This window comes from Dromaius novaehollandiae, chromosome 1, assembly GCF_036370855.1.
Source record: "Dromaius novaehollandiae isolate bDroNov1 chromosome 1, bDroNov1.hap1, whole genome shotgun sequence".
Taxonomy (NCBI): domain Eukaryota; kingdom Metazoa; phylum Chordata; class Aves; order Casuariiformes; family Dromaiidae; genus Dromaius; species Dromaius novaehollandiae.
The window spans coordinates 9,682,777-9,705,489 of record NC_088098.1 but is presented as its reverse complement, the minus strand read 5'-3'; the positions used below and the strand labels follow the sequence as shown (position 1 = coordinate 9,705,489).

Here is a 22,713-nt window from a genome sequence, read left to right as displayed (position 1 = left end):
AGGTGGCCAAAGAGAAAGAGGAAAAGGAGAAAGACAAAGTTCTGAGGGAAAGCAAGCAAATGAAAGAATTGATCCATTGAAAGACAGTCTGGAAAACTTAACTAAGAGAAAGGATTAAGAACAAAAGAGCTGAACTGCTGTGAAGGAAGAGGCAAAATTCAGGAAAGATCTGATGGTGCTGAGGGCACCTGGGATGTAGAGTCTAGGCATGAGAGGTTGATGTTGAGTAGAGGTTAATGTTCAGTATGCTGAAGTTGGTGTGCGATGGAGATGAGAAACTTGGCGACGAGGGCAGGCTGCACATTCAGTTGGAAGGTGAAAAATGTCAGGTAAGAAATGGGGTCCTGTTTGAATTTCTGCATCAATTCCTAGCAGACAGATAGCCACACTGGAAACCATAGCAGTCCCGCCACAGAGGTCAGGGATAAATAGACATATAACCTGCTAGTGTCCCTCCTGTTTAGGGGGGCTACTGCAGAGAAACCAGCACAGCCTGTGCACTGTCGCACCTAAACAAGGCATGCTGTCAGGCCAGCAACTTTCTAGAAGAAAAGATAGCATCTTTGGCAAAGCTTTGTGCGAGCTGTTAAATCTTCTGGCTTTTGTATGCAACTTGTTCGAATGCTCGCTCCTCTGGGCCCTGCTGTTTGCGTGAACCTTGTAAAGCTGCTGAGCAGAGGAACACCCAGGTGGTCCTGTTGGACTTGCGTTGTTACGAAGGGTAGAGCAGCAGTAATGGGAACTGGCTCCTGGCAGAGCACACTGTCTACCGTGCTGACCGCTTTTGTCCCACTGTGCTCCTCCGTGCCTTCTGTTTGGTTTCTCGCAGGACCCAGGGAAGATCTCCGGAGCAGGGGCTTTTCCATGTGCCACACTGCTCGGTATGAAGCGTGGGTCTGGCACGTGGTGAGGACTCTTCTGTGCTACGGTGCTACAATAAGGCAGTAACAGAACATGGCCAGCTCAGACTGGTGAAAAAGTTCGATGTTGAATAATGGGAAGCCAGATCCTGCTTTAGTGAAATTTGTACTTTTGTCCCTAGACCAGGGGTGTGGGAAAGGAAAGGCATCATTACGAGCTTGGATTAGTGGAGGACGGACATTCATCCTGGGAAGGACCTTTTTTGCCCTGAGAAGAATGCAGTAAACTGGGGAGAATCTGTCCCGTGATTGTCAGACAAAATTTGCCACTGAGTAAGAAAAGGGCTGAGGAAAATCGCAGCACTCCCGAGGCCTTGAGGCTGCACCAACATCCTCCCGTGCCGTTTTACCAAAATCCCTGGCCAAGTGCGTATTGCTGATCACATGCAGGCAAGTATACTTACAGTCTGGAGCAGCCCACCTGCATCAAAATACATGTCCTGTTTTGTGTGCGTTATTACACAGGTATGAAATAATAGATAAGCAGGGGCCATAAGAATGGCAGTACAAAGCAAATGCTATATTACCATGCCAGTGTTGCTTAAAGGACAAAGGACACATTATTAGTAGAAAAAGTTAGACTGGGCAGAGTGACGTAGTGGTGAGGCCGTGCTGCTTCAGCGCGCTTCGCAGTGACACCGGCTGGGCTGGTCTCAGACCTGCTCGAGGATTTCTGGCCATGCAAACGGTAGCAATTTGAAGAGCAGCAACTATTTTTGGAGTATTAGAGACATTTCAGATTAGTTACGTCTTTATTGCAATGAAAAACAACATTATTAGTTCAGCTGGCTGAAATTGCTCCTGAGGAGTGTCGGTCTGCTGACAAATGAGGTTTCACGGAAATTGTCACTGTGTGTACGAAGGCGAATTACATTTTTTTTTAGATAAAACTTTTTTTAATGAAAGAAAAGGAAATATTTATTTTAAAAACGTCACATTTGTGTGAAAAATATCAGCAGTTTTCCAGCCAGCACAACTAACTCTGTCCACAGTCTGCAAACCGGTTGCTTTGCCTAACTGGAGGTAACGCGGGCTTTGCCGTTGCACTCGGGGAGAGCTGGATCGGACCCCAGGGCAGGCGCTCTGGCTGCAATTACTCTGACATCCTTACGATGTTTTCTGGGGCATTGTTTCTTTGAGGTAAATTGGAAATCAAATTAGTCCCCCTCCACTCAGCTTGCAAACAAGCCTTTCTATGGCTTGAGCTGCCAAATTCGCTTTTGTACCTATTGTACATGGGCAGGTTTGTCCTTCGGTTGCGTGTGTCTGACTGCCCCCCTCTCTTGTAGTTCATCACGCTGGAATGAAAGTAAAAGTTTAGTCTTCTCAGCCTTTGTAGCCTCATACACCTTAACTTGTCTGTACAGAATTCATATGATTACCCATATGCTAATTCATAAAAACTAACCTTCTTTGGAGTAAGAAATCAAAATGGAGCTTTTTCTTTTCTATAATGTAGCAGTTAATTCTGCTCATATGCATGTAAATATTTATTTCTTGGTGTGACACCGAAGGGTGTCACTCAAAATTAACACAGACTATATACAATTGAAAGAAAAAGATTTTTGGATATATATTTTATTTGACAGTGGTTTAGAATATCATACAGTAAACAAGATTTCTGTAAAAGTTAATTTATCCATAGTGGTGCGTTTCATAAAAATAGTTGCTCACTTACAGCCTTTCTGTGACTATTAATACATGGAATTATATTTATAGAGATAGAGCTGTACAGGGTAAATTCACAGCTAACACTACACAGAAATATTATTTGGAATGGGGTTTAGATGATGTGCTGTCTTCACAGGTTATCGATTACAGCCGCATAAAGCAATTACTGCACAAGGAGTAGCTGTGAACTGTGCAAATTAGAGTTTATGCTAGCATAATCTCAACTGTTTTTCAGATTTCATTGTTTGTTTTCTTTATACATAAAAATAAGATACTGGGACGTGCATCTACACTACAGAAGCATTGTCCAAAATCAGATTCAATAAATTAATGGCAAATTATATTGGATTCTAGTTCAGGGGATAAAGATTTTTTTTCATTAAATAAGAGTTTTGTAAACAGCTACATGGACTTGTGCTTTTTTAGAAATTATAAATGGATCTTTTTATTAAAAAATGTTTGAAAGCTGCAAAATCCTTTATTTGAGGCTTTTCAAATAATTGGACAGGAAGGAACATGCCTATAAATTTCTCAGTCCAGTGCAATGTTTGAGACATACAGTGATGTGCTAATTTCTTGGAACGAAGCCAATCTCAATCTAATTTTTGAGCAGAGCATATGAAGAACTAAGATTGCTAGAGAACAATATTTTTAAATATGAACTTTTGACAGTACTTAGGTTTTTTTTTTTTTTTTTAGATTATCAATGTATTATTGCCCAGGATTTTGTTTTAATATTGACGGACGAATAAGCATATGCACACTTACACATACACACAGGCATCTTTTTGAAACAGGATGACTGACTGACCGAACCGGGAATTATTTCCTGTGAAGGCAGACTGGAATGTTTACCTGGCACTTAAGGCTTGAAATTCAAAACAGACAAGCAAGAAAGATGAACATAAAAAGACCAAAATAAAATAAAAAAAAAAAAATGGAGGTAGGGAAAAAAATGATAAAATGGGAACCATTTTGAAAATGGAAATATATCAAATTTACCGAATGAGGACACCAAACACTGTGTTTCAGAAACCAGTCTATTTAGTGTTAACGTGTGCCGTAAAGGCGCCTGCTCTGCCAGACCGAGGGAAGGGAATGTAAAAGTAGCCGAACTAAATGCAAATAGGTGTGAAACATAGCACTGTTGATAAGTGAGGCTATCATTTTCTGCAGGAGGGAAAGGCCTTTCCTTAAGGAAACTGCAGCTTTTCTCTTCAGCAATCTTCCTTTCGCTGTAAGGGCCTTGCAAATGCCGGCGTTTTGAGCCTGACCAATTGGTTTGTGTGCTACCTTGCGGTATTCGGGGAACCTGTAGTAAATTGCTTTTGAGAATAATTTGCAAATACAACTCCACCCTAACTCCTTTCCAATGTACAGAAATATGGTTTGTTCACAAAAATGGCAGTAGAAATGGTATCACAGAAACTAATCCACTAGATTCCCAGCGCCTCCCGTAGCTCCCAGTGACCTATGCTACAGGGTATCACGTGGACTATCTCAAAGTGTTAACAGTGGAGACATGTCATGGGTGTACAGTTCCAAATGCTTCAAAGAAACCCTTTAACCCCTGTCTAGATATGTTGAGAACAATTTATTTACAACATTTTAGCTCCATGAAAAGATCCTTTCTCGATTTCAGCTTGCTCCGTGCAGTTTTATTTAAGGCGATGTTCCAGTTTGTGATTGCTCTAACTTGTTCCAGTTTCTTGATATAAAGTTTGAATGAAATCCAAGTCCTTCATGCAGTGGAAAAAAAATGCTAAAGCTACACTGCACTATCCTTCTCTGATGTACTGTCCTTCATATTGTTTTGGTTTCTTCCATAGCTGCCAAAGTCCCTAAAATGGAACTGGGACTTTAGGGTCGATTTTAAATCTCCGTGTTGACTATATGCTTTTGAACTTACTAGATACTGTGCACATTGTCATGGAATTGCACACTAATGTTTTCATTCCTCAATGCTTCGTGTATATGTGTGATAGTTAAAATAAATTAAAATAAATCAATGTGAGACAAAAACTAAGAAGAATGTTCTGCGTCAATCTCAGACAGTTAGAGGGCAACAGTCCCTTGTTTATCTGCTCATGGCAGAAGTACCAGCCTTCAGAACGCTAGGTAGCTTGTCAGAGCCAGGGATTTTCCATGGTCCTGGGGAGACAGTTGCCTTTCGAACTGTGGTGTTGGTGCTGCGAGCGTTGATGGAGTGGAGATGTCCCTTCCTGGGGAACTCGCTGGGTTTCCCGTCAGGGTCCCTCTGGCTGTGGTCCATATCACTTCCAGGTGAGCTGCAGCGATTGCTACTGTATGTCTTGGTAGCACCTGTGTCAAGCTTGACATGGTCAGATGCTGCAGCTGACTTCTTCTCACTGGTATTTCCGGATTTGTGATCTTCTTTTTTGCTAAGAGATCCTCCTCTCTTGCTTTCCGGCTTCCTCAGCCTCCCAAACTGTTCATCACTGGTTCCAGCACACACGTGCTCTCTTGCGCCCGCCTCGATCATAACGCTATGTCCCACCACTTTACTTTCTGAGGTGGGCCTGCCACCATCAGTGGTCTTATTTTTGCCTTCCGAATATCCTTTCCAAGAAGCCTCTTCATGCTTTGACCTGTCTACCTTTTTAGGACTTGCTGACCTTTCTCTTTGCTCTCCTAACCTTTTCTTTTTGTGACCGTTCACCGAAAGCTCCTTTGGTTTTCTTACATCGTGTTCCCTCTTGATATCCCATGTTGGTTCTGGGCTTATCTGGTGAGAAGGGTCAGAGGGTGGGGCTATATGTGATGAAGATAATGGTGAGATTATGTCATCGAGGGAAAGAGCTACTTCCGGCAGACCTGGGGAGGTGGCAGAGGGAGCACTCCAGGAGTTTGGTTCGTCTGTTGTAACAACAAAGAGAAGCGAGTTACGGGGGTATTCAGCAACGCGCAGTATCACATGTATCTATATTTCAAGTGGCAGCAGTACCCAAAACACACACGAGGCTTAAACACTGCAGCCTTAAGTGAGGTGAAACTCCCAGTGGAGTCAATGGGGAGGAAAACACCCCCCACCCCCCCCCAAAAAAAGATTTCAGGAGAAGTCGGAGCTGCAGAACTGGTAACTACAAATGCTGCAAACCTCAGTCTTTTTTCAAACAGATTCTGCTTTTCTCTGCTTATGTTAAATTATTGTTAAAATAATAAAGACGTGCTCTCAAAATCAAATTGCCTCTTTTGTAGCTGTATAATGGATTTCCTAGCTGGGCGATATCAGCGCTGTCTCTGAGGACAAATGAGAAGGCCTTTCTGCCATCTATTAAATATGTCCCTACAAGCATATAATAATTGACAAGAATTTGTAGCTCAGATAAGGTCGTCATTGAATTCTGGCTTGTATTTTTTCTAAACAGATGCAATATTGCGGTGTTTATGGCCCCACAATTCTTGCAGGGTACTTACAGAGCCCTGCCTTTATACAGCACGACGCAGCCCCTGAACGTCTCGGCTGTGCTTTTTGAACTTCTCCTAGCTACTGAGCTTCAACAGAATATGGCTGGACTGTGCTGATCCTGTTTAATTTAGCTAAATAGACATCTTCTTACAAAACAGAATATTCTGTCGTGGGCCCCCCCAAATGCCTTTCTCTTGTGTATCCATTTCTTTTGATTAACATTAAGGCAGGCAACGAATTCATCATGACTAATGACAGCATGGCTCCTTTTCTTACCCACTCTGCTTTGAGGTTAGAGAAATCACTGAACTTGGCTAATGTCATTCCCTATTTAGCACCACTGCATGGCTCTGAACGGCATGAGCAATAATCTGTCAGAGATGAAGGACGGTCTCAGGGATCCATGGAAACGAGGTGGAACCAGTGGCAAGAGCCGCATATTTCATGGGGAAGAAAATATAACCTTCTAGCTGAAAGGCAAGCGTGGGCATCTGTGGGTCAGTACTAGTATCCCTCAGTGATGTGAACTGTCCTTTAAAAGCTATATTCATTTTTCTGCGTGAAACGGCTACTTTCAAATTATCATGAAGATGCACATTATCCTGAAAAGTGAAATGGGTTTTACTCCCTAGCCTGGGAGCTGCAGCCTGCTTGACTGAGACGGCACATTTAAGTAAATAGCTTGATTGAGTGATTGCTGTTTTGCAGATAAAAATAGGAGAGACAATAGTGAGGTAGGTGATGTAATCGGAGGGAGCAGCACAGTTAGCTGAAGAGCTATTTATTTTCCCAGATGGTGTTTGTCATATGCTTTTGCATAATGAGCATATGTGTGGAAAGGATTAGCATTTGAGAGGGGAGAAAGTACGAGTTCTGTGTAAGACAAATAAACTTTGAGCTCAGACTCTAAATGGGCTGAGGGTCTCAACTGAATTTTTTTTTAAAAAAATCACACTTTCTTACCCTCCAGTTAAGGCTGAGTAATGTACCATCTGCTCCCTGTTTGGCACTTGAGCAAGAAAAAATAAAAGGAGGGCTCATGCATGTAGAGTTATCAGCTCTTATGAGCTTGCCTAGAAGAAAGCGTTTGCCTCCCTAGGCTTGTGCTTCGTTTTGCTCTGTAGTGCTGCAGCCCTGGTGCAGTAACGCGAGCGGTGGGTAACAGAGGAGGAGCAGCCCCCCGCACCTGGCAGGGAGCCCACTCTTTGCAGAGCTGAAATCCACGAGACCCTGTGTTGGTTAACACTCAAACCAGTGATCATTCTTTGGGTCCAAGTCACTTCTGCCTGATTTTTTAGGGGAAATACGCAGTGCAGTGTGAATATGCCTTTGGAGCACCAGCGAGGTACCTGAGCTAGCTCCGATCGCGCTCGCTTGGGGACTAGAAAATCGATCTATTTGCAGCGGCATGGAGCTCAGTACAAGCTAATTTATGCCGCCTCCCTGCAGAGTAAGTCAGCCCGCCCTGACCGCCCTGCGGCCGTCGGGAGATGGTGCCTGCTCCCCGAGCTGTTCCCTGCTCCGTGCCTCCGTCCGCAGCGCAGACTCTCGGGGGTCGGAGAGGACCCCCGTGCCCGCGCCGTACTGCAGAAATGCCCGCAGTGATTTTTCTCCCTCTATGGTATTAGTACGTGAATGAATGTAGGAATGAACAAAGGAAACAGAAACAGTTTCAGCTTGATTTGTGCTGTTTACGGCATCAGCACGCACCTCCCTGGGGCAGAGGTGGTGGTGACGGTTGGCTTGACCAATGCATTTGACTTAACTACAGTCTGTCTTTCCCAGTTGCCCGTGAGATGGTGTTTCTCACTGAGCAGTGATGTTTTTCACTGGGCGGCAGTGAGGAGCAGTGGGCCATTATCGGACCTCATGCAAGGCCCTGAGAGCATCTGAAGTTACAAAAATAGCTCGTTACTTTGGGAAGTATCAGCTGCACGCCAGCAAAAACATCCAATGGCCGGGAGCAGCAAGATGCTCTCGGGTAATGAGATTGCCTATGCACAGAATGTGCCACCCCGCTGAAATCAACTGTCTGGTCCAGGCGGGAGGAGGAGAGGCCAGGTGGCCGCCAGCCAGAAACAGGGTGGCAAACCCTGCTCGCTGCTCCTCCAGGCACGAAGGACCATATTCCACCAGCCATTTACGGGACACTCCGGCTGCAAGAGCCTGGGGTGAGTGGGCCTGCTGCTTTATTCCCTGGAGATTAGAGACTTATAGGGAATGCTGCACTGATTTCTTAGTGAACCGCCCCTCAAGAGAGTTTTTAATTTTTAATTTTTTTATTTTGATTTTTGGAGGTGAGAAAAGAATCACCAAATGTTTCAGTGAGCATTTATAGCTGGTTAGAACGTACTTCAGCAGAAATTAGTAAATGGGAACATATCTGAACAGGTACATGTAATAATATGTGTGAGTATACGTGTGTGTGTGTGTATACAAGCTAGAACATACAATATTATAGACATTATCTGGTTTTCCCCTCTCCCCCACAAAAAAGCCTAACAAAAAGAAAACTCCACCAACTAAACAAGACTTGCAGCCATAATTTACAGGGGAGTTTGGCTGTGTGAGAGCCACACATGGGCCACTGGCTGCAGCTTGTTTGAACTATGCCTAACCTTCTTGCTGGGGCAGCATCTATATAAGCTGTATCTCCTGGGACTGAGGGAAAAAGCTGTCAAGATAAAAAAAACCCACACCATTCGTATTTTGTGGTAATACAGTACTTGTGCGTAAGAACTTCAGAGCAATGAGTGTCTGTGAGCCTTAAGCACCATCAATGGAGATGGAAACGAGCCCAACCCAACCTGTGGCTTCTTTTAAATGAAAGGAAATTATGTAGAAAGTCATCCTTCAACCTTGGTAAATGTTAATACCAGCCAAGCGTCGCTGTAATGTAACTGGCCAGTGAAGGGAATATTGATGTGAGGGTACTGAAACCTACTTCCCCTAATGTCTGAACATTATGGGGAAGTATCAAAATTACCAGGATAGAGCAAAGTGCAGTAATGCAAGTAATTTGTTGCTCGAAAGAAAAGCCTTTTTAAGAGCTGTGTTCAAGCCATAAGGGTTCATTTGGGCTAGTTCAAACATCACTAAGATGATTGCTTTTCCATAGCAAATATAAACATGAGAAAAATGCATAATTTTATTCTTCAGAGCAACTAACCTAATGATTTCTCTCTCTGCTCATTCTGAGGTTATAGCTGCATTTTGGAGACACTTAATAATACTTCTGAATCACTGATTTTTTTTTGCCTCAGTTTTTAAGCTTTGTACAATACCTATGGTAGTAAATGTGAACGTAACCTACTTTCAGTGTCTGTTATCCTAAAGTAGCTCAAAACAGTTTGCAAACATTCTGAACTAGAGACACAGCAATATTTTCACTTTTTTCTCCCCTTCCCCTCTGGGAGGAATTGGAGACAGTAATTGTTTAACAGAGCATGAACTACTACTGCGCAACAACACACACACACACACACACACACACACACACACGCAGAAGTGAAAGACACCAAATTCAGTTGAAGCTACAGGGCAGATGTAGGGATGATGCAGTTTTAAATTTGTATTTGACTTTGTCACTATGGTGACATATCATCCTTGCTACAGGAGAGATGGTTCCTCAAAGGCATACTCCTCACTGAAGGCTAATAGATGCCTCCCTGCTTTCTCTGAAGGGAGAAAATCTCCCTTGACCTATTAATTTACACAAGATAAATGAGCTGGAAGCTGCAGTATAATCAGTCATTGTGATGGTATTTGATTTGGTATAATTTAGTAGGTGTTTTCTGGGTGCCTTTTAGTTTCCATACTCCACCGGCACACAAGTTGGCGGTGCTTCCCTATATAACGTGCAAGAATGACTCACCTACAGACTGTTTCACACAACTCCCAGGCAAGGGGTAAATTGCTGAGTAAGAGACACCACATATATAAGATCTTCAGGGTGTAGGAGGACAAGCAAGAGATGAACATAGCCATTTGGGGTGGGGTGGGGGATAGCGACAAGGGAAAAACATCAGGAACTGAGGATTACTGTCTAAAGATTTTTTGTTTAAGGTAGAAGTGCCACATATATGAATTGTTTGCTTTGCTACCTTGGCTTGTACATGTTCAATGGACTAGAAATGAGGGTGTTATTCTCATACATCTACCTGCTCCTTTCTCAAAGCCTACTCCTCTATCTGAATCCAGTGCTTACTCATGGCTTGCACATGAACCACCAGCCAAAGAGACTTCAGCTTTATTGTCAGTCAAAAAGAGATTTGTGCCCATCTATTCCTAGCATTGCCTAGGCACTAGATCACAGGCAAGAGCTCAACATACAGATAGTTTTTTTTTAATTTGCTGCAATACTTATGTTTTCTTTGGAGGTTGCACATCTAAGGCTCTGTCAAGTCTAGCCTTGCTCTGCTTACGGCTCTGCCAAGCTTCAGATTTGTTACTAGGGTCTCCTTTTGCATCGACATATTTTAAATAGTTACTTAGTAGTGTATCAAGAATTTGGGATTTTTCATTGGAGAAAATTAGCCATAAAGTACTAATATTAATTTCTTTAATATTTAATAGGATCATTAATTAAAATGACTATCACATTTTACTACTGAAGTAAAATAAATTCTCAATGCCTTTTTAATTTCCAAAGTACGTGAATAATGAACTATATTTTTACACTTTGAACACTTCCAGTAGTATGAATTAAATATTCCCTGAAATGTCTCAGCAGCTGTTTTAGTATTTTTCCAGGATTGCTTTCTTAGAGAATCAAAGAGTTTTTGACTAAATGAAAAATACGATGTAATTTTTCTTCCCCACTTTTCTGATTGAAATTATGTACTGCCAGAAGGTGGCAAACAGCTCTTACAGATGCTGCTAATAAAGAAAATGGGACAAATTGTCCCCTGGTGAGTATCCACTAGTTCTGGTGGTGTTACACCAGCAATGCATTCAGCTCTTTCTCATTACAGCGTGGCCTGCCTGTGATGTTCCTGATTGCACTGGTCTCCTGCAGCTTGTCTTTAGTGTTCTCTAAGGAGGGATATTTCAGATATTTAAAGAATCTTTAATCTTTCGTCCTAGAGCTTCCACAGCCCAGATAGTCAGGGTTCTTTTTGTCTCCTGAAGTAAATGATTTTGTGAGGCTGTGATAGTTGGAAAAGCTCTTGGTACCTTCTGTTCAGCTGTCAGCCTCATGCAGGCGTGCTATGATATACCGTCCTCTCCTTCCACCCTCCCCAAGAAAGTTAGCAGCGATGGGAACTCTATCATCTGTCTTACATGCTGCCCATAGCCTTGGCTATAAACTTTCTTTTCTTGTTAATTATTCAGTAGTGTTATGCAAATGTTTTCTCACAAGTTACTCTTTGCTTGGCTTAAAAGATAGAAGTCCACTCGCCTTCCACTGCTCTTATCCACATTCAAAATCCTCAACACTAATAAACTTCAAAATGATTTAGGCAGCTTCTGCAGTGATACAATCCTTCACCTGGTCACTCACCACGAGGCTGCATGGCCATTTCATCCTTAGCATTGCTCTTGTGCTGCTTTCGCTATAGTGGCAGTGTGCTGTGGCTGCAAAATGTTGATTTTAGGTACAAAAATGACATACATGCCGTATACATTTACAAATATAGATTGAGGTTATAATCAGTTACTCTGGCATAGGAGCTATTCTTTTTTTCCCTATAAATGCAGTTAGGCGATCTGTTTGGTTCTGTGGAGTCTTGCTTCTGTTGCAATGAAAACCTATCGAATTTCATACTGACTTGATGTAACCACATTCATTACACTGTTAGCCTGACTGTACTCAGTAATGTCATGGTGTCTCTGAATATTTATAGAAGCTTGTAAGTGTAATTTTGTTTAAGAGCAAAATTTTTATGCCCTTTTCATAATTTGTCATTTTGACTTTGCACGTATTTTTTGCACAGGTTAAGGATGGCTGGGCAGGGTAAATGGGGTGAGTTATGCAAAAACAAGAAAGATTACAGGAAACTGAACATGTGTCTGAGTCTTTCGCTTCTGAATTTTGGGTTTGGGGTTTTTGTAAAAGTAGAATGGTTTGCTACGAAAGACTGAAGTTTGGGGTATTAAACAAGTACCGCTCTGGTCTCTCTGTGACCCAAGTCATCATGAGTTTTTCTTTTCATCTCTAGTGTAACACTGGAAGAGCTACACTGAGCTCCTAGTGGCACAGCTTCTGCAGATGTCCACAAGGACTGAGAGTGACTGTAAAGGTAGGCTGGGTGAGGGAGATTTTATCACCGCCATAAACTTCAAACGGTTAATTTTACATGCAGAAAGTTCAGCCATTGACTCTGGCCTATTCCGACACTGGGAAGCATAGCTCTGCTTCCTTCTTTATGCGCTTCCCAGTGTATTTTATAGTCTGTTGCCTCACTTTTTTTCAGATTCCTAATTGTTACTTATGGGCAAAAAATTATTTCCATTGGCTTCATTATATGCATCTTTAATTTTATCCTTTAACTAGATATTAAGTGAAAGATATCCCCAAATCTTCTTACAATGGAGGTGGTGCTTGTGGAGTTCTTCCATGGGGCCATGTGGTGAGGCTTTGAATGATCCTGACTCGGGTAAAATTTCTTTCCACCTCCCATTTCTACACTATGCATGGAAATTTTTTAGAAAAAGTACTTCCATGGTCAGAAAGCTAATCTGAGAATTACTGAACACACACTGCAGAAAGAGCAGATTGTTAGTTACACTCGGAAGACCAGATCTGCAGAAACGCAGGAGATGATAGTGCTTGTTTTTGGAACGAAGAGAAATGGAACTAAGAGAAATGACAGAGAAAGGGAAAATTTAAACATGGTGCAGAGAGAGCAAAACTGTATGCTGTGAGGCAAAACTTTAAAAAACACTTTAGAAAAATGCTCAGTGTTTTCTTGGAACAAGAGATTCATCATATAGGTCGATTTGTGTCTGCATTAATCTGTATAAAGCACTACGGATGAAAGAAGTTTTCAAATTTTTACATACAATATTTACTTTTAAAGATGGTTAACAAAAATACATTCAGATGTGATTAATCTGACTTGAAAAGATGAATTCCTGTTCTTATTCCATACTCTGTTTCTGCTCCTACTCTCTATCCCCTGCATCCTGAGCAAACCCTTTTCCTTGAGTTGGTCATTAACTATGGCATGGCTTCACCAGCATTTTACCATCCTAATCACTTGAGATACTTATTTAATTGCCTTGCAAATTCACGCAGAGAAATGGATGTCTCTGAAAAGCCTCTGGAGTTAGATGTCTGCTCTTCTGTTGGAAGTATACGCAGCTGATCGGAAACGCTGGGCAGCTGCTCCTGTGAAGGCTTTTATGAGGCATGGATCAAAGCCGAGTGGATTGCCACAGATTTACCCCCCCCCTCGTCCCAGGATGGGCCCTTGGGTGCACCCGAGCATGGGTGACTGCAGACAAGCGGCCAGAAAACTTTCAGTCTAATGAAGGTGCTAACGGATGAATTTAAAGGCACACTGGGCAGGAGAGTCCCGGAAAGTGAGTGGACTGGATTGGCTCTGGGACCTGGATGAACTCGGGGTGCTGCATCTAACTTTAGCCTGGCTGGATTACCCTGCTATTGTTCACCTCTTAAATATAAACCGTGTCTATAAACAATTCAGTGAGACTTTTTAAAAATATGCCTAAGTTCTGGATCATTTGACCCTCTCCAACAACATAAAACAGAACTTGCAACAATTCTTCACTGAGGACTAAGACAATTTTAATACTGCTCTGGCAATAGCATGAATAAAAAAGATATTTTTTTCTATGCAGAAAAATACTGCCTAAACCTACTACAGAATGGGAGAGGGAAAAAAAATAAAGAAAAATAGGTTCTGTTTCAAACACTGCTTAATTTACTAATAGTCTTCTGGCTGTGAATCTTAATCAAGGCCAGATGATTATGAGTAAAAGTTTATCATTCACTGCAAGACCCATTTTGCCTTTGTTCCCAACAGATTTGGATTTAGTGAATAGTCCTATCCGTCAAATATTTAAGGAAATTATCATGACTGACCTGAGCGGACAGGTTAAATTTGACTTTCCCTTGAGTGAGGTTAATGCATCTGTGTAAATGTTACAGGATTATTCCATTAATATTGTGAACAGCTGAAATATAAAATTGCAGTCGATATCGTGCTTTTATATACAGCACGCTCCTCACCACTGCACCAGCATTAAGCCTACAGACAGCCTGGGTGCTGGTCTTGAATGATGTTCCTCTTACCACAAATTATCATTCCCTGTGTGCAGCTTGGTACCCTTTTTAAATGCTGAGCATCTCGCATCTCTATCAGACCAGAGCTATTCAGGTAATAGGACCTCAGCCCTTCAGGAAAGGAGTCCTTATTTTTTTCTGTGTGATCAGGCAATAGAATAGAAGCTACAGAAATCACAGCAGTTTTCTTCCAGAGCCATGGTGAAGCTGGGAAAACTACATTACAAGTTGCTGTATAATTAAAAAAGATAATGACTTTTTAATTAATTTTTATTAATAGAATTAAGCCACATTAAATCATAAAAGGTGTTCATAAATATGTTAATAGAATGTGCGGTATTAATGAAAAACATGCTATAAAGACTGAATAATTTAAGAGCTGGATATTACGCACTTAATTAAACTTAAATATTAAAATTATTAGAATTATTAATTATCATAGCTAAAATGGGTGCTAACAGTAGGCACCACGGTCAGGTCAATAAATAGATGTTATTATTAAGGCTATGTAGATAATATATAGGATGTAGTTAACTAGTGAATTCAGAGCATTTTGACTGTACATAAAATGCTGCCAGAAAGTTTTTTCTGACAAGTGCTGAGTGTTGACAGTTCTCGTTTAAGAGCTCGACAGGATCTTAAGCAATACCTACAACTTGGTTTAAATGCATCCGCATTTACAAAGCTCATGAATAAGGATTCCAGTCCTGTCTGGGTTAGGAGCCAGCTGCAGAATTAGACATCTCTGTAAACTCTTTTGAGACTCTGGGGCACTGAGCAGTGAAGATGCAGAGCGGACCCAGGCACCAGGCTTACTGTGGTGTCCATAGTCATCTCTGATGTCTTTTAGATGCTGAGAATTTTCTCTGAAAACTGTGCAATGAGATGGAAGTGAATGAATAAGTGAGAGGAACATTGTAATATTCAGCTCTCAATGAGCAAACACAAACTGCACAATATTAGAAAACCCAGATGTTTAAAATTCTGGGTTGCATATGCTTTGCTGCAGCTAAGGAAAACATAATATGCTCTATGGTCATGTTTGTTAAACATCAGTTGGAGAGTGACAGTTACCTCATACTGTTAAAGTTTAAAATTGCATTTTATTTTCTGAGGTTTTTTTTCCAAGCTAAGAGTAACAAACTATAAGAAATCTGACAGAGGCCAAGAGCTCGCCTAACCCCTGCTTGCTGTCGGGCCACAGAGCATCAGCCAGGCGCTGCGTCGCTGGCTGCAGCTGCCTCTGTGAAAAAAGCTTGCCTTCTCCTCTCTAATAGTTGGAATATTTTTTTAAATCACTCTCTACGTGACCATTTAGACACATCAAATTTTAGGTGCCAATGATTAGAGTCACAAGAGGCTCTGTTTAATTTAGTCCTAGGTATCATAGCACTGTACCTGACAAGGCTTTTCCTATACAGCTTCATTGCTTGTAGCTGGGCTTTTGCACAACTTCTTGTACTTTAATAGTTGTACTTTTGTTCCTAAAATAGCTGAGCATTGTTTCTGGATTATTTTAAGCAAGCTAAAAAGCCAGTCTTTTTACACCCTGAAAACATGGATCACTTAAATGAGTGCAAAGCCCCTGCATCCAAGTTCAGCGGACAATTTTAGAGAAGGAGTCTTTATCTGGAGGTACAAGGTAATGTTCTTGTTTACTTCAAGCCAGAGGTGGACACACAACATTTTTGGGTCCTTCTGCAGAGTACGAAATTCATCCCCTCCAAATCACTATTCATTTACAAATGTAGACGAGAGGATCTGCTCTCTGCTCGAGAAATGCCACTCTAGGAATCTTACTCCCAGCTGAAGAGATGTGGAATGGATTTTAGATATCCTAAAGTTTGTTAATTAAAGAAGCTACTGCATAACCTTCACTGTGAGAATCAATGGACTAGGCAGCAGGAATAATAGTTTGTGTCTTCATACTATTCCTAAAGATGGAGATCTGTATTGGAAGGCTAACGTCATGTAGGAACATCACCAGTGTAGGCAGGCTGACTCTGATTTGAACACACCTTCTGGCTTTTAACTGGGGGACCTGTTGTCACCTCATGGATGAGAGGGACTGAGGAATGAGTGGCAGGAGAGGGATTTTAGGACTTGATAGGCTTCAACAGCAGGAGACTGGACACTATCAGAAAGTGCCCTTTTGGGGGGCTTGCGTTCCCATGGCAATGTGCAAAGACATTGCATGCCAATTTTCCCCATTTCTCTGGGTTACAAGAAGGAAGAAACTGATGCAGTGGAGACCAGGAGCAATGGTTGTGTTCCTTCAGGCCCTTTATCTTGGGTGCTTAACTTTGGATGTCATTAACTGAATGGAAGTACAGGAAGCCACAAAGAAAAGGTTAGAAAAAGATTCAGGGGTGGGATTTTTCTCTTCTTTGGCTGTTAAGTCTGTTTGCCAGTTTACATGAACAAAACCAAGGATAACGTTTGTTCATCTATTTTAGACACTGTGGTTCAGCTGTAATTATCTACACATTACACCATATTAGTAAACCTACTCCCATACAGTATGTAAAAATAATTAAGCCTTCACATTAAGAGAACTCACTCGACAGCCTTATTATTAAATCTTTGCTCAGAGTTGAGGACACACTGCCAATTTTGGTATGGATTATAATGCACGTGGATTAGTGAGGTTCTGCTTTAATAATAATACTGAGTAGTCAACTAGGAATTTTAATCTTTAAAGTGCTTTTCAAGCATTAAATAATTTATTGTCATATCACTCTCATGAGGTATGTAAGTAAATATTACTATCCCCATTATACAGATGAGGAAGAGTGGGTTTAAGAATTCAGCTGGACTGGCCAAGGTCACTGGGGGTGTTATTGCAAAAGCAGCATTTAAGAGTATGGAATGGACTCAGTATTTCTACATTCAAAAAGTAAGGATACGCTATCTCTTCACTAGAAGCTCAAAAAGGTTGTCACAAAATTCTGAAAGTCTTCCTGTCTGTTCCTCTCTTTTTCAAAACTGTGTTTTCTATTTCTGTATCGAGGGATACATATGTAAAAGGTCAGTATCTCTTTTAAAACAGAAATTTGCAGACACAGGTATGTATGCACACCCATGTATCCATACACATACATACACTGTGTTTTAACAGAAGCATGTTCTACTTTGCTGCCAGCTGCTACATATTTATTAAATACTATGGACATGTTTGTAAAACAAATTTTAATATTCGGTTTTGTCCTTGAATAGTTCTTACCCCTAGCAATAAAACAGCTAGAGCCTTTGGGAGCTCATATTCAAATTGCATGATGGTTTTAGACCAATTTTATTAACCAGTGTTTTGATTCATCTAGTTACTCCTTTTTTATTATTTTTTTTACACACCACAGGCTTCTGAAATTAAGTTGGTATTGCTAAAAATAAGAAGGTGGTATCAGAAATGCAGCATGAATATGAATGAATGTCCTCAGTTCCATCAAGGTGGTCACAGAAGGAAAGGGCACTTTTCCAAAATGACTATTGATTTTTGCTCTCGCATCAGATGAATGATATAGGGGATAGTTCAAGTTCTGAATAACACTCAAACTCAGCTCTAGAGATTTATAAAATGAGCATTAAAAATAGGATGAACTGGATTATCTGATCAGTACTCTGCACAGGTAGGAGTAGCTGGCTTAAATATATAGGCCAAGATGCTTTAGTCAATTATTATCCAAACATAAGAGCTTTAGAGGTACTAATAGAATTAGAAAACTGCTGTTTGGTGTTTTGAAATCTTTAGCTGCATACAATGAAAACAGAATATAAGCTCCCATTTTTTCTGGTATTTTTGCAAGTTTAAATGGTCACTGGTTAAGCCTACCAAACTCATGGCACCGTGCGCAGGAACATAGCACAGAATTTAGGCAGATATCCCTTCATATGAATGTGCTTTCTAAATCCCACTCTAGCACCTGCATCTCTCTTGTGCTATACCTAACTTCAAATAAGCCCTTTGAACATTTTCAGTGACTATTTATACCAAATGGCATAATTCCTACAAGAGAAATGCAGACTCGTAACAGACTGTCTTTTGGTTATGAAAGTAGCCCAGACATTTTTGTTGGAAAAAGCCCCATTGCGAAACTGGCTCTTTAGACTATTCCCACCCCTCCAAAATTATTTTATAAGAATATCTGATAATGAAACATTTTGCAATGGCACACACATATTTTTATTTGGCCTGGTAATACTTTTTTATCAGTTAAAATATTTTGAAAAAACTAAATTACTTTTGATTTTTCTGGATATAGCTGTACTGGGAAAAAAGTTGTGTTCCAAAACTCCCCGACAAGTAAATATTCAGAGCACCATCCACTGCCGAGGGACTGTGCCGAGCTGACTCAGGCTGTGTTTGTATAGGACGGAAATGGCTATTTATTTCAGGAAGAAAGATTTATTTCCTCTGTCGGTTGGGCTCTAAGAGGAAAAGTGAAGAGAATAAACACGAAGTTATGGCTATAAACGTATAGCACTTGTGGTGGAACCGCAGTTCACTGAACTTCCTGTGCTGACAACTGAGACTTGCAAACTGCCCCTAGTACCAGCATCCAGCACAGACCTGTAACCTCCTCCTCTCTCTGAATTACTTTCCTTCACGTGCTAAGGAGAGCCAAGCAGCACGGTGAGAAGGACTTGGAGGAATGGGGCAACGCAGATTTCTACGCTGTGCAGAAACCCCTCTGCCACTCGGCGCAGTCCGCGACGCTGAAAGAGGCCAGGATGCAGCACACGCCCTTGGACTGCAGCGGTGTCACATGCGTGAGCCTGGTTTTGTGTGAGCCAAATGCAGGGGCAAGTCTGCATCCAGAAAACTCTTTTGTCTCCACACAAGTTGGAAACAAGCTGTAACCAGAACCATTTGCAAGCAGGCAATGAGAGCGCCCCAACTTGCAAGCGCACAATGGATAACTTCAACACAGTTGGAGCCCAGGGCAGGATTTTTGTGTGGGACATACTCGAGGAGCTAACTCAAAGCATGGAGGGGGAGAGATACTCTTGGTTAACTTCCTTTCCATTTCCAATCTAGCTTCCTCAATGCGTGAGACTGGTCTGCTACTACCCTATAATTATAGCAAATAGACTACACTGTGCAAAGTCCATAGCACTGAGACTGAATGCATCTCAACACTTTTGAGTTTCTCTGATGACAGGAATCAATGAAAAATAGGAAAAATAAGTTTTTCTTTTCCTTTCCTTTCCAGGTATCATTTCTGGGCCATGACTCTGTATTACATGTTTGACGTAAGTGAACAGGCTGTGCAGTAAGATCTGATTTATGAAGAAAATAGCTTGAAATCAAGTGCAAAGTGCTATGTGTAACTTCTGCATAGCCACTGGGTTTAAAAAATAAGTATGCCATTACAGTGTTTTCCAAAAAATCTTCAATATTACACCAGTAATTTCTTCAAGAAGCTGCATATAAATATGGTTTGAGATCAAGATCTAACCTCCATCTTCACATCACTAATATGTTTGCAAGACAGGCACCATATGTAAGGGCAAAATTATGGCTTTGGCTCCTCAAAATTTAAGGTTTTCTACCTGAAAAGTCGTATTTATAGCATTAATTTTTGTCATGAGAAAAAGCCAATATATAGCAGGCCTATAGCTAGCTGTGTTTCTTGTACTAGTAGTGGTGGAACGTGGGAGCAACTAATTACCTAGGAGATTAAAACACATTTGTAAAATGCACAGGTGTTTTGACAGCTTAGCTACTCAGTGACAAAGGAAGAGTGCAGTATTTTAGAAACCACTAAGCCGGCCAGTGTGTAAGAAAAAGCTGGAAAAGGTTCTATCGACAGTTGTGAGACATAAAAGCATATTAGAGAAAGATAATATACATGCAGAGTTTACAAACCGTGTCTTTAGGGTGGCCCAATAAGTAGAAATATGGGGACCCATGCTTGTCACTTTTCATGCACATGGAGAGACTGGAAGGTACCATTCCTAAAGGAAGGGGAGGAACAGCCTAGGACCAATCATTAGAATTAACAGAACCAGTGACATAAAGATATTTTACTATTGTTAGAGCAGAGAATTCTTAGTAAGTTTAGAGTAACTGAGTAAAAAGCTTATATGTAACAAGAAAGAAGTATTTCTGTAAAGCCAAGACAAATAAGCATGCTGTAAGTCCAAAAATTAGTAAATGACTGAACTACTGTACATATATATTCAAGAAGTAGATTCACCTGAACCGTGGGTGGGGAGTACATCTGGAGGTGCTTTCTGAGGGAGTCTTAACAAGCAAAAATCAAAGGACTGAATAAATTTCAGAACTGTGCTGATTCATTTGTATGCAAAATCCTTGTATTGGTATCAGCTCTGACATTGGTAGCGTTAGTCAGTGTGGTGGTGCTGAAACATGAACGGAGAGTTTCTTCAGTGCCCTTCAGAAACTAGTTACCGCTGAAGAGCTTGAAGCTTTTGTATGTCAACCAGCAATGGCTTGGTATGTACTGAAACTTTACATTTTATATACAGAAATCTTTAATAAAGAACCAAAAATGAATCCTAAACCTTGGTTCTTTAAAATCACCTGCACGTGATGAACCCATGGGGCGAATTTTGTATATGATTTAGTGGCATGTGGAATCATTATTCCAAAAATTCACACAGCTGTTTATGCTATCCCAGGACTCGTCCTGCAACAAAATCAATTGCAGCATCGGTGGGGGGGGGGAGAAGAATGGTTGTGTAAATCCCAAAAGTGCCAGCTAACCATGGGACCCAGCCTCCTTGCTCCCCGAGCCTCATGGTCCTTGCGGCTCCACGTGCCAGCGCCCGCGGCGGAGCATCGCGCGCGAGGCCACATCCATTTGCAAGCGCCGGCAACGGAAAGCGGCTCCGAAGCTGCAGCGGGAACTGCCTGGGGCCTCTGAAACGTATAATTGAGTTTTGACTTGCTGCAGGAGTTTTGGCCCAGCATATTTTACAGCCAGTTTTTTCTCCTAATGGCTGGTTTTGAGTGACAGACGGGAAGCAGCAGAACGCAGGCCGGGGAAACGCGCTGGGAAAAGCTGGCGCCTTTGCCTTGCAGCCCGCACGCGCAGCAAGGGCGTCTGAGTAAACAAGAGCTGCTTTATACGGCAGACACTGAAGGCGAATCACCATTTCAAAAAACTGTGAATTTGGTTGCAATTACCAGGAAGTGCTGGCAAATTAAAGAAAAAGAAAATAAACTAAGTACAGGATTAAACAAATAAGAACATTAAAACTCAGTGTCTGCTCCGCTGTCCCTGTAAACAACACACACACAGCTGATGGCTTTCTAATTCGCTAACAATATAATTCAATTATTGGGGTCTATTGTCTTTTAAAGTGAAATAGCTTGAGATGCATTTCCAATTATTCCATTTAGTGGAAAGTATCTTTATGCCCTATTTGTAATTATTTGGTTATAAAATTCATTACTTTCAGATACTTCTAAATACTGATGTATTTTAATGTAGCTCTGTGTAAATGAAAGCTGCAGTCAGGAAATACTAGCAGCGGTAAGCCAGAAAAGATGAGCTGCCGGGACTGCTGGGACTAAGAACGAAACATCACAGGTTTTCCTGGAGATCTTCCTACATAGATATTTTTTAAAAATGCTGGTTCTCAGAGAAAACTGTAGCGTCCTGGGGCTGATCCATCATTGGAATTAACTCACCTTTTGCAGAGCTCAGTGCTGGATGCAGCGACTGTGATTTGTTAGCTTTATTTAATCTTTAATGTTATTATTTTTAGATTTTGTGAACAGTTTTCATACATTTTGCCTTTAGGGATGCTTCTTTATCCCCATGCTTGGCTGCACAATACAGACGTGTTTATACAGCTATGGCTAAGGCCTGACAAATACGAGAGCCTATAATTAGGCTCCCACAGGGCAAGCAGGCAGATCTTTAGAAGCGCTGTGCACCCAGGAGTTCCTGCCGGAGTCAGTAACCTCTCAGGTACGTGTATAAATAGGGAATCAGGCAGCCATTTTAAGAAAAATCTTGGTCTGCGTTTTTAATGAAATTGTATTGAACGCCGGGCTGCGGCGCGCGCGGTGCCGTAGCGACGGCTGCCTCCCCTGCGCCCCGTGCCGCGCCGGAGCTCTGCAGCCTCCGGCAGGAATCCCCCGCGTGTCGGGGATCAGGAGCCGCAGCAGCACTTCTGGTTTTTCTGGCGCGGTGAAACGGCCTCTCGGTGCGGACGGGGTGCTTTGGAGAGCGCTGCTGGCAAACTCATTCGCAGGAAACGTGCTGCTGCTGCTCTCGGGTCTCGATGGGCTGTGGAAGGACAGTTCCTCTGGCTAGCCTTATCCCCAGCGAACGCGTGCTGAGATTTTCGGTGATAAAACATCTGCTTTCTAAGCTTCTTTTGAGGCACCCTGCTGAGAAAGCAGCTCCAGATTTAGAGCACTAATCACATCCTTGCCCCTTCGCAGATACTTTGATAGAGCAGCGCAC

The 22,713-nt window shown here is 41.7% G+C and overlaps 1 protein-coding gene across 9 annotated transcripts in view; it reads right to left on the bottom strand.

Annotated features, from left to right (window-relative positions):
* Positions 1–2,468: 2,468 nt before the first annotated feature.
* Positions 2,469–22,713, bottom strand: part of MAGI2 (membrane associated guanylate kinase, WW and PDZ domain containing 2) — a 743,930-nt gene continuing 723,685 nt past the window's right edge. For 7 of the 9 annotated variants that reach the window (XM_064505113.1, XM_064505115.1, XM_064505117.1 and 4 more), the window contains one exon: positions 2,469–5,468. In XM_064505113.1, coding sequence (XP_064361183.1) covers positions 4,669–5,468 — 800 coding nt within the window. In that variant the 3' untranslated portion in view covers positions 2,469–4,668. Of the gene's footprint in view, positions 5,469–20,138; positions 20,228–22,713 lie in introns of all 9 variants that reach the window. The other 2 variants (XM_064505151.1, XM_064505136.1) reach the window with 1 other exon arrangement.